Source organism: Aptenodytes patagonicus, chromosome 9 (genome assembly GCF_965638725.1).
Source record: "Aptenodytes patagonicus chromosome 9, bAptPat1.pri.cur, whole genome shotgun sequence".
Classification (NCBI taxonomy): Eukaryota; Metazoa; Chordata; class Aves; order Sphenisciformes; family Spheniscidae; genus Aptenodytes; species Aptenodytes patagonicus.
The window spans coordinates 22,101,415-22,113,624 of NC_134957.1; the positions used below are offsets into that span (position 1 = coordinate 22,101,415).

A 12,210-nucleotide genomic window follows, 5' to 3' on the forward strand; every position below is an offset into this window, starting at 1 on the left:
GCACCCTCTCATGGTGCAAGCGCTTGCTCACCGAATGTTCCCATACGCTTACAAACGAACGCCTGCATTTGCAATGACGAGACAAACTTTGCTGCAAATGGCCACTTTTTCACTTGGTGGCAATTACAAGTTTTGTAATATTTTAACCAGCTTTACTCGCAATCTGCGCTGACGGACCTTGCTACGCACTCCATGTACCCTGCCCGTATTTCCGCGTTGAGTTGTGATAAAATTTTGAAGTGGGGGATGGGACGACTGAGAAATGTGAGCGAGCGGGAGGCGGGTGATGACTAAGAGCAACGACGCCATGCGTGCGGCTTGCAGTCAAAGGCGAGGCAGGTGCTACCGTATAGGACAAAGAAAGCCGGGAAGAGTAAGTCCGCTTTGGTTTCAGTATTAGTGGTAGGATAATTGTCTAAATCTAACTTTCGTCCCAGAGCCACAGAGAGAGATCTTAGAACAGGTATATACAAACACAGCTCTACCCACTTCGTTAGAGCTCTGCTGATTTACACCAAGTGAGTATGTTCTAGCGGTTTCCTTAATTTACTTTATCCGCTGCAAGATGGTATCATGATGTTGTATACAGATTATGTGGATAAATGTATGACAGGACCACTGTATGTGCGCACAAACTCATGTAAAATGCAGGAGTCCCAGTACAGAGCCGCAAAGTCCTGCCGAAAGTAACCAAAAAGGTGTTTCTGGGAAGGCGTTAATGTGTAAATGTGGCAGCTTATCACACGTACTGGAGCGTTCTTACTGAATATAACAAAAATACAGCTTGCTCATAGGTTAGTACCAGTCAATCCTCATTATGCTTTCACCATCTCCTAGTACTTAGCTGGAAACATGGGGAAGAGAAGGGAAAGCTTTTATAAAATATGGCGCTCTCTGAGAAGTCACCAGTAAAAATAACAGCCTCTCTTGCGAAGCCTGAAGATGATCGGTTGCATCTACTTTTTCTTTTTAAAAGTATTCCCTAATCCTGATTCTTTGGCCCGTTAGTCCTTTGAATTTTCTGATAACGACAGCAATCAAACAAAATTGCTGAATTCTGGCCTGTTTGAAACTAACCGTGAAGGCTACTGAAAAACTCCAGCTACAGCAAAAACTGCCACTGCCGTTGAAAGCTCTGTAAGCTGCCGTTCACGCTGCACTAACTACACACAACAATCTGGACGACAGCCAAGATATTAATCAGGAGTTACGGAGCTCTGCATGGCCAATCTCTGGACCAGCTCTCTTTTTTTCCTCTGCAATCAGCTGTTTAATTTCCATTTTTCTGAAAAAGCTTGGTCTAACTCCTCTGCGCGAGCTGGGGTGCGGCATTTTTGATACAAAGCCCAAATCTGATGTGATTAGATTTAGCATGTGTTGTAAGATTTATCTACTTACCTACAAGTACGGTATGTGATAGTCCCAAGATACGATCAAGGTAGGGAGGGTCGCTGTGTTTTCCTGCAATAAATGACAGAACGGGCCAGGCTTTAGGCCCACAAGCCTTTTTCAGATCAGCAGGGAGGTCAGAAGCCAGGGCGCTCGGCTGCCAGTCGGGGTTGGTTTTGGTTCCCTTTTTAGGTCGTGGATTATCACATCTTCTTGGATATCTCTGTCACTGACAAGCAAAACCATGTGTAACCTACCCAGATACAAATACCTGACAATAAAAAAAAAGGTTACACCTTTATTTTACACACACTAGGTTAAAAGTAGTTTGGAAAGTTAGATCTTGACAAGGTTTGGCTCGTTACTGTTTACGACTGCTTTGTAGCTATCTCTCCACATACCTTCAGGGCTTGCATATACTACAAGCTTAAGCAAGATTTTGAAATGAACAGTGGGGAAAGTAACTTGCGCAACTTTGATTTTTCTGGATTAGAATATCATTTCGAAAGGCGGTACTGTAGTCTGTGCACAGTTTCACATTCCACACTGGAAATATAAACTGCATTTTCCAGTTGTGTTTTTTTACAGGACAATGCAATTAAGCATTTTCTCCCACGTGTAATTTTTTAAGAGCTTTTTCTCATACGAAAGACAGCATTTCGGTGAAATTGGTACATGTGGTCCTTTGGGTTTTTCTGCAATAGGTCAATTGTAAAAACTGGCATTTGTTTCCTGAGTTTATATTGCTTCCTGATGTGTTTTAGCTATTTTTTTTTTGACCAGTGCCAAAGCCAGTGCCATCTTAGCTGGTGTCGGTCTTACTCTAGTCTTCAGTCTACAGCTCTTTGTAATGATGTGTTTCCTGATGCCCAGAGTCTCTATGGCACTGGTGAGTCACCACCACCTTCCTTTCTTTGAGCACCCAAAAGTGATGTTTTTCGAGAAAAAGCCGATGATGATGAGCCTTATTTAAATCGCCCTAAAGCTGATGGTACTTGATTTTCTTATCTGCCTTCCTTTGTGCTGCAGTCTTTGACAGTAGTTTTAAACAGTCTAGTTACACACGGGGATGAAATCACAGCTTTCCGAACTCTGCAGAAGTTTGCTTCTTTGTTTAAAGAGTTGTGTGTGATGTGTATTAGCAGGAAACTGCTCATGGTCAGAATGAAACTGAAAGATACAGATATTATTTAGGATAATCCCACGTCTTCCTAAACCACCCTCTTAAGTCGGGCTACTTGCAAGCGTTGCAGTTGCTGTGGAGCCCAGTGAGGCTGCACATCCAGAGGGGACTTTCTTTGCGTTGTAAAATTGGCTGAAGCTCAGCTTTAGATTCAACATTTCTTTTGAATGACATCTGTAGTGTTGATTTCTGAAAAGGGCACAAGGTACCTTATGCCAGTTATATCTAACTCCAGCTGGCAATTTCAAATGGGGAGCTACCATTTGAACCACAAGTGCAAAAAATACATTATAAGAATGACAAGATTTCAAGGTCGCATGATTATTTTTGTTTTAAAGAGCTGTATTTGGGAATCTCTTACCTCAGATGAGCTCATGTTTATATGACTAAGTCTCCCCTGGAAGCCCATGAAACAAAAGAATTTTGAAGATAATCCATGTGGCTGTCAGAACACATAGAAAAACTGGCTGTTGAACAAAAAAAAATAGTCTTAACTTTATTTACAGAGGCATTATCTGAAAACGCCTCTTCACTTTTACAGCATTCCGTTGCTGTCTGTTGGAGAGGTTGCCTTCCTGCTTTACATACACACACGCAGGAAAAATCTATCATGAATGTGCTGTGCCTCCCATCTATATGATTAGCAGTTTTGAGATTTTAGGAGAGGAGGTTCTGTGAGTTGCTTCAGGTAGCAATCTAGCTCACAAGAATGATTTTTAAATCTTACTGTTTGTAAAACGTAGTGCTGGCAAAAATGTTGGCTTCTCAGCTCTGTGCAGTGTGGGGAAGGAGGAGAAAGCAAGCAGGCATTTGCATCTTCCTCTTCCAAATCCTCAAAACATCGAGTGTACGTGTCCTGAATCCCCTCCCTGAATGCCCTGGAAGGGGGCATTTCTCTTTCCATTGACTATAAATATATATATATATATATATAAAAATAAAACCCATAGACTGTGGATTTCACAATCTAAGTCAGATGTCAGAGATTTTGTGTTTAGGGTTACATGTAGCTCAGGCCAACGGCATCTGCAAGGCACTTTTGCTACAGCAGGGACTATCCAAAAGCTTGGTTAAGCTGGACCACACACAGAAAATTAAAACAAGTGCCAAAAAGTTCAGAGTTTGTATTAAAGAAGGAGTTTAGTAGCCTGAAGAAGAGAATAGTGACCGTACAGACTGTGAGCAGGGGTTAAGACAGCTGTTGCCTCATTACTGAACAAATTTTTTGAGAAAATCAGAGGTTGTAGATCATCTCCGTCTTAAAATATTGAAAGAACTAAATATGGAATTACGAGTGTGGTCTAAGGATTTGTAGATGATGTCTAAATTTCTAGGTGATGTCTAAATTCAGGGATTTGGGCAGGAGAATGGCACTCTCCATCATTTATCAGCAGTCCTGGTTAACGGGGGAGGTCCCGGACGACTGGAGGCTTGCCAATGTGACGCCCATCTACAAGAAGGGCCGGAAGGAGGATCCGGGGACCTACAGGCCTGTCAGCCTGGCCTCGGTGCCGGGGAAGATTATGGAGCGGTTCATCTTGAGGGCGCTCACAAGGCATGAGCGGGACAACCAGGGGATCCGGCCCAGCCAGCACGGATTCATGAGGGGCAGGTCCTGCTTGACCAACCTGATCTCCTTCTATGACCAGGTGACCTGCCTAGTGGATGAGGGAAAGGCTGTGGATGTGGTCTACCTGGACTTTCCCCACAGCATTCTCCTAGAGAAGCTGGCAGCTCACGGCTTAGGCAGGTGTACTCTGCGCTGGGTCAAAAACTGGCTGGACGGCCGGGCCCAGAGAGTTGTGGTGAATGGAGTTACATCCAGCTGGCGGCCGGTCACGAGCGGTGTTCCCCAGGGCTCAGTACTGGGGCCGGTCTTGTTTAATATCTTTATTGATGATCTGGATGAGGGGATCGAGTGCACCCTCAGCAAGTTTGCAGATGACACCAAGTTGGGTGGGAGTGTTGATCTGCTCGAGGGTAGGAAGGCTCTGCAGAGGGACCTGGACAGGCTGGATCGATGGACCTGGGGGTGCTGGTCGACAGCCGGCTGAACATGAGCCGGCAGTGTGCCCAGGTGGCCAAGAAGGCCAATGGCATCCTGGCCTGTATCAGAAATAGTGTGGCCAGCGGGAGCAGGGAAGTGATCGTGCCCCTGTACTCGGCCCTGGTGAGGCCGCACCTCGAATACTGTGTTCAGTTTTGGGCCCCTCACTACAAGAAGGACATGGAGGTGCTGGAGCGTGTCCAGAGAAGGGCAACGAGGCTGGTGAGGGGTCTGGAGAACAAGTCTGATGAGGAGCGGCTGAGGGAACTGGGGTTGTTTAGCCTGGAGAAGACGAGGCTGAGGGGAGACCTTATTGTGCTCTACTACTACCTGAAAGGAGGTTGTAGCGGGGTGGGTGTGGGTCTCTTCTCCCAAGTAACAAGCGATAGGACGAGAGGAAATGGCCTCAAGTTGCGGCAGGGGAGGTTTAGATTGGATGTGAGGAAAAATTTCTTTACTGAAAAAGTGGTTAAACATTGGAAGAGGCTGCCCAGGGAAGTGGTGGAGTCACCGTCCCTGGAGGTATTTAAAAGATGTGTAGATGAGGCGCTTAGGGACATGGTTTAGTGGGCATGGGGGTGTTGGGTTGATGGTTGGACTCGATGATCTTAGAGGTCTTTTCCAATCTTAATGATTCTATGATTCTATGAAATGTGGTACCTATACTCAAAAAGAGAGAAAAGTTGCCAGAGGCAGTACCGCCTGCCAGTTTGATACCATCAAGGACAGTTTTAGAACAAATTCTGAGGAAGAAACCTGGTGAACAAAGAGGTGACTGGAAAGTGTGGTAGATTACACCAGGGTTTTATCAGAAGTACATTCTGTTAGATAAATTGCTCTCTTGATGAGAAAACTCATTTCCTTAACAGAGGCAATATAGCAGATTTAATTAACCGAAGCCTTAGCTCAAAACACATTACTGAATGTGGAGATGAGGGGGATTCCTGAAGGAATTCAAAGGGGGTTGTGGAGCAGGCTGGGGGAGTGGGGTGGTCTTTTTTTTTTTTCCCTTCTTTTTTTTACATTAAATGCCATGTTATTAGATTGTTGGGAGGGGATGCTCGTTTTGTTCCACAGGTTGTCTTGAATCTGATCTTCCCTTGTGTATTCACCAGTAACCGAGGTTTGTGCTTAGGAAATTTGAGAGCAGTACAAAGCTGGTGTTGTCAGCGCAGAGGACAGGATTGTCCTACAAGAAAAACAAGATAAGCTTAATAGAACAAAGTACAAAATTATATGATTACCGATAAAAAGAGCTTTTAGTATAAAGATTCATCAGTCGGAGAGAACGCAGAGGAAAGACACACGAGTACGTTAGACATGTGAACTGCCACAGGGGTGCCACCATGGAAGAAGAGGCTAGTGTGGGCTCTCCGTGGGGTATTTCTAGCAGAGAGAAGGATAGCTGAGTACCGGTGTGCCGGGGACGGGCATTGGAGTCCGAACACTGCAGAGGAACTTGAATTAGGGCGAGTGGCGAGGTATCGTGGCCTGTGCCGGCTTGTGCCTCCGTAACTGGGCATTCTAGGGGCGTCTTAAATCTATTTCGCGTAGACAGATCCGTCTCAGAAAAGCAGCTTGTTCCGCTTAATCGAACGGTGGTGGGGAGGGGACAAGGCGACTTCGCGATCGCCTCCTGGCAGCGGCTGTGGTAGGGCCGTGGCGGTGCCGCACCCCGCGGCTACGCGTGGGCCGTCAACGGATGAAAAGCGCCGAACCACCCAGGGAGACCCAAGCTCCGCAGCAGCTTGCCGTGGCCGGCGACCCGCCGTGGGCCAGACCGGAGCTCGGCGAGCTCTCGGAGGGGCCGGCGGCGGCGCCCAGCGGGGCGGAGCCCCGCGGCCTTCCCCCGGCACCCCGCCGGGCGGACGCCGTGCCCGCCCTCCGTGCGCCCGCCCCGCCAGGGGGCGCCGCAGCGCCGCGCCGCGCCCAGCCCCGCCGCTGCCCGCCAGGCCGCTCAGCCGAGCTCCGAGCGCCCCGCGCTTCCCCCCCCCCGCGCCGCTCAGCCCCGCGCAGCCGATGCCCGATGCGGCCGGGCTGAGGTGAAAGATGGCTCTGTCGCGGGGGCTGCGGTGCTGCCAGCGGGCGTTCGCCTGGCTGCCCGTCCTCATCATCGCCCTCGTCGTCCTCTGGTCCTACTACGCCTACGTCTGCGAGCTGTGCCTGGGTGAGCGCCCCGGCCGGGCTGGGGGCGGCGGCCCGGGGGCAGCGGGGCGGGCCGGTGTCTGTCGCGGGGAGCGGGGGGCCCTGTCCTGCCCCCCCGGGGCCGCGCCTCAGCAGCGGCACGGGCCGGGGCTCCCCGCAGGAGCCCGCGTTTCCTGGGGGCAGCGCCGCCCTCCCGCTTGTCGGTCTGTGGAGGCGCCGAAGGCAGCGCTCGCCTTTGGCCGGGCGATTCGGGCGGCCCCGTGCGGGCAGGGTGCCCGCAGGAGCCGTAACCCCGTGCGCACCCCCGGAGGTCGGAGGAATTCCTCTTTCCTTTTCCTTCTCCTCTCCGCGTGTGCTGGAGGAAGAGGCGTTGCTGCCAGCTGTGGCGGTCGCAGCCAGCTGGCGCTAGGCGGGCTCGCCCGGCTGCTGCTGGTACCTGAACCCGTCGAGGCTGCAGCCCGAGCAGGACTTGCAGCTGGCGAGTGCTCCCGCCCGCCCCAGTCACACCCGTAAGGGCAGCGGGCGCACCCGAAAGTCACCAGGCGGATGCGAAGAAACGCTTTATGGCTAGCCCAGCCCATGGTGGGATCAATTAGTGGGATTCTTATGGTGTGCTGTCCCGATTTTCCATAAGATCTGTATCCTAGCTGGGCTGGCTAGGTGTGGCGGGTTCTTTTACTTAGTCATGAGTCCGTGTGTTGTGTGTCCTCGTCTCAGCCCGGGGAAGTGACGTTCGTGAAGCCTGGGAGATTTATAACCACGGTGAAAGTCCCTGTTGTTGCCATATGGTAGCGTTCAGATGTGACTTATGGTTTAAGCAGCAACAAAAAATCAGTAAATGCCCTGCGTCGCAGTCATTTTTTTATGTTCTGAAAAGGAAAAAAAATAGGTTACGTTAAATCACACTCATGAGCCAAATAACTTGTTACAGTAGCATGGAAAACGCTAAATTTTAGAAAGGAAATTTTTGGCACTGGCTAGTAACTGTATAGTTTAATGTAGCAATTTAACTATATAGTGAGTTGCAAACTGTCTTGTGTTTATTATGTTCTGGTTTAGCGTGTGTGCAAAAACCCGTTACTAGAAGAAAGGATTGCTAGGTCTGGTGGAGGTGGAGAGAAAAGCTGGTAGCTTGGACTTTTGAAATTGCAAGGAGGAGCACGTGGCTCTTTCTCTTCAGGACAGGGTAAGCCAGATAAAGGAAGCCAAACTTCTCAGAATGGTGGTTTGAGACGTTTCTGCAGAAAGAGCCGCCTTCTGGTACTGCACAGCAAATTTAAATCAGATTTTTGTTAGGGTTGCCAATGCAGTAAGACCTATTTTTTTTTTTTCCTCGATGGGGACTAAAATGAAATGCAGCTTCTTTGATCTGTTTTAATTGGCAGCTAGGCAAAACTCCCAAATACTTCATGACATTTTATTCCATCTCTGAGATTGTGGGCTGTTTCTTTCAAGAATTCACATGGAACGATCTCTCCAAGGTGCATGTAACTGTTGATTAGACCATGTGACAAAAAATTCATTTTCCTGAAATGCTGTCAGTCTTTTGAAATACAGTTTGTTTGCAGTGCTGTGCAAATTCAGCAATATTTAACACTGGTTAATTCCAAGTCTCAGTGCAGCTATTAGAAAAGACTCTGCTGATTTAAGTGGGGTTTGGATCAGGCCTGTGTGATTCTGCAAATGCTGGTTAAGCTGGCAGGAGCTCATCTCACTGCCTAGAATCACAGCTTAAAATCGCTCCTTTGCCCACACCCATCTATTTTTTTGCCCCATCTTTCTCTCGCGTGCATTTTATTAGCGTGTGGAGGAGGTTATCTACACAGAAGTTGAAATGACTATATTAATTATTTTGGGATTTGAACATCAACTGTTGGCATATGCAGTTACTTGAAAACCAGCTCTCGGGACATTCTCTCTCTTCCAGATTTCTAGCATAGCACGGCTTTATGTGTTGGCTTCTTTTTTTTCCAGGTTTCCATTGTGTATTGCCATTTACAAGCCTGTAAATAGCAGGTGCTCGGTTTGGATTCTTGATTTTCGCCTTTAGTTGTGCAGACTGCTGAGGACTGGAAGTAGTGTGGGGGTGATGTCCTAGAGGTATCTCACGATACTGGGTTTTAAACTTTCAGTGACTGGTTTGGCCAACAAGTCATACTCCAGAGGAGGCCTTGATTTCATGTCTGGTTGGTGGTTGCTGCCACAGTGAGAACAATGACCCAGTGTCCTGCGATAAAACCTTTTATAGAATCTTTATTGAGGAGTTTGCTTTTTTCCCAAGTAAAATCCTTAGAAAGGCCATGCTGCAAGTGCGACACGTACTTCAGGAGGGAACCAAGCAGTATTTGTGAAAAGCTGATGTACTCTTCGTAGTTTGATTTGCAGCAAACCAAAGGAAAAACGAAAGGTTTCCTAACAGTCTCGTTCCTCTGAAATTGAGTGCACAGACACACAGCAAATATTTGGTCTCTTTTTTCATTTATGTTGTTGTGTATCATAGAGCTTGCAGATCAAAATCGTTTGTTAGCATGGTTTTAGGAAAAGCTACTTTCATGAGTGAAAGCAGGACCTCTCGGTTCCTACTCTGATTTCCATTTTCCAAGTTTGTTATTCAAGTAAGATGACAGAGTGAGTCTTGAAGAGTAGAGTCTTTTTCCAGGTGCTGGCTGTAGGTTAGAAGTAAAAGGCTCCAATCCCTCAATCACTTCTTTTTCTGTACAGTCTAACTGAAGGGGTGACCGCTGGTATGTGCAAGCTCTCAAATCTTTGAGTCTTCCAGTAATATGATCTTATTTTTGTAAGATTACTGTGCCTCTGGGAGGTGATCTGTGGCCACTAGTTTCCTTTCATTCCTCCATTCCTCCAAGGAGCGACACATTTCAGTTGCAACCATTAGATTCAGGGCTATGGATCCGATATAAGGGGCTCCCATCCCATGAACGGTCTTTCTTCCAAGCAGTATTCTGTCAAGGTATCACAGAACTGCTCCGTTTTCAGTTCAAGAAAGATGTCTTTGTCTTTTCTGTTAAACTTGGTTGGTGGCTTTTAACATAATAGATGGATTTTAAAATAATCAGTAGAAGTAGACATTGAGCAATGTACCCTTTGCTGCATACATGCCTATAAGTGCATGCGTAGCGATGCTGCTGGGACAGGTGCTAGAGGAGCCCTGGTAATCTTGTCACATCACCGTCACCGGTGGATTATTTTTGTCATGTTTCTAATGTACAAATATGCAAAATATATTTTATAACAAGGGAAAACACAGCATAAGTAACAGCTATTGAACATCTTGTTGTGGGTGTTATTTGTGTGAGTAAACAAGGAATTGTTGTGGATGCTTTTGATTTGATGCTAAACTGTGGGCTCTCTTTTTGTCTGTTGAATTTGAACTTTTTTTCTTAAAATGGCTGTATTTCAAGTAGAAATGTTATTTGTCACAAGCTTTTCTGGGAATCCTTTCTGCTCTGTAGACATATGTTTTTTCTTTTTCAGTGACTCTGAGCAACCCTGTGGAAAAAGGTACGTGCATTCAATTTACTATTTGACATTCAGCCCTTGTGTAAAAAATTCACAAATGTTCTAGTTAAAATATCAGAACTACTTTCCGTCAATTTTTTAAACTTACATACTCTTTCAGTGTTTCCTTTCTGTAATTACACATTCATGAAGTACACAACATGCGTTGTTAGACATACTATAACTTTTGGATGTATTGGGAAATGCCCCTGTTTAGTCGCAGTATAAGCAGAAGAACATGAAAAGGCTTTGATCCCTTTTACTTTTTCAGAAAAAACTATGTGTGTCTATCTGTATACACCCATGCACCTTTTCTCCCGTTCTGTTTTATGTTGTCAGAACTGATTTTACAAGCTAAACAGAAAAAACTAGTTCTGTTCTGTGGCCCGCCTGTTTTTTTTCACTTTTATTTGATCTTTCAGTGAAAGCCAGTTTTAATGTTTTTTGTAGGGAGGCTTTTGCAAAAGATTTTTTGCTTGGTTCTGTTGACCACTAGCTGCATATTGAGTGATAACACAGTAACTGTCAGTTACTACCACAGATGAGTTAGAGCAAAGGTCTCTGTCTCGTTATTATTTGGCTTGAACACTTCTCAGATTCATTTGGTAGTCCAGGCTGGCAGACAGCGTTCTGAGGTCCCAGGCGCAGTATCGTGAGGTTGCTGAACGAGTCGGACAGAGCAGCAGAATGAGTTGGACAGAGCAGCAGGATCACTTGATGAGACTGTTTCCACTGGTGCGTTGCTGGAGGCCACAGTCATGTTCTAAGAATAAGGGGTTAGTGGCCATTTTAGTATTCCTCTTCTTTCCTGGAGGTGCTTTGGAGGCATTTGGCTAATACAGATGGCCTCTTGCCTTCATTTCTTCTTCCAGGGTTACGAAGGATAGAAGTAGGTGTAGCGGTTTTCAGCTGGCAAATTGTGCCATGAAGAACAGTGCCAGCTGATACTTTAAAGATCCTCCAGATTGCTGCATTAAGTAAATTCTCTTTCCTCTACAGAGCTGTCTTAGTATTTGAAACTGTTACAGAGAAACTATAGAAAGCACGGTATTAATGATTATTCAGCAGAAGAAAGTTATTAGTTGCCTAATCTATTAGTGTATCTCCAGGCCAGCTTCCTCTAACATGCTGCTGTATTGCTTTATCAACAGAATTAAACCTGTTGCAAGATTTATCTGTACATATTAATTTAAAAATGACTGAGCTCCACCTGCATGTAGTATAAGGATAACATCTCAAACAAACTTAAGAGCATAGTAATGAATTATCATTGATTCACACATCATTCACACAATCCATCACGTTCTTGTGAGGCGTATCAGGTCATTTGCCATCTCATTAGAAAGTCTCAAAGCTGTGTTTGGCCTTTTTACCAATTACATTTTCACACAGTCAGTCTTGCCTGAGAAGTTAGGAAGTGTTTGGATTTTAGACTTCTCTTTCCACTAGTAGTAGTCACTTTAATCTTAGCTTCTAGAATTTGAAGCTTAAATGAAACGGGGAGAATGAGGTTATTATTATGATTAAATGGTGTGTTTAAATAAAACTGTCTTGTAACTGATAATGTCTTAGTGAGTCGAATATTAAAGAAATAACAATCAAATAGCTTGGTAGCTGAAGGATAGCTGTCCTTTGGCTTTCTGAACCACAGTATGCCTGCTTATGCCCAAAGGCTTTGAAATAAAGTTTGCATATTGAAACAAGATTACTCTGACGCATGCTGGATTTCATGTGATAACGTTGTGTCTCGTGGTTTACAATTCTTTCTCAGTAGCCACAAGACCTGTTTTGTGTGATTTGAGGGATGTTTTCCTGATTTGTTTTACTGTATCAACTGTGGTAGATCTAAAAGATGTTTAATAAGAGATTTGATTTTGCCTGCTGATGTAAAGCTCTGCTAGAGCGTGTTATTTCTCTCAACTCTCGC

The 12,210-nt window shown here is 45.8% G+C and overlaps 1 protein-coding gene across 2 annotated transcripts in view; it reads left to right on the plus strand.

The window, feature by feature from the left end:
* The first annotated feature begins 510 nt into the window (after positions 1–510).
* The window catches only part of ZDHHC15 (zDHHC palmitoyltransferase 15), a 35,579-nt gene continuing 23,879 nt past the window's right edge, over positions 511–12,210 (plus strand). Inside the window, exons 1-2 of one of the 2 annotated variants that reach the window (XM_076347426.1) lie at positions 511–518; positions 10,260–10,286. In XM_076347426.1, coding sequence (XP_076203541.1) covers position 518; positions 10,260–10,286 — 28 coding nt within the window. In that variant the 5' untranslated portion in view covers positions 511–517. Of the gene's footprint in view, positions 519–6,653; positions 6,787–10,259; positions 10,287–12,210 lie in introns of those variants that run through there. The other variant, XM_076347425.1, reaches the window with a different exon arrangement.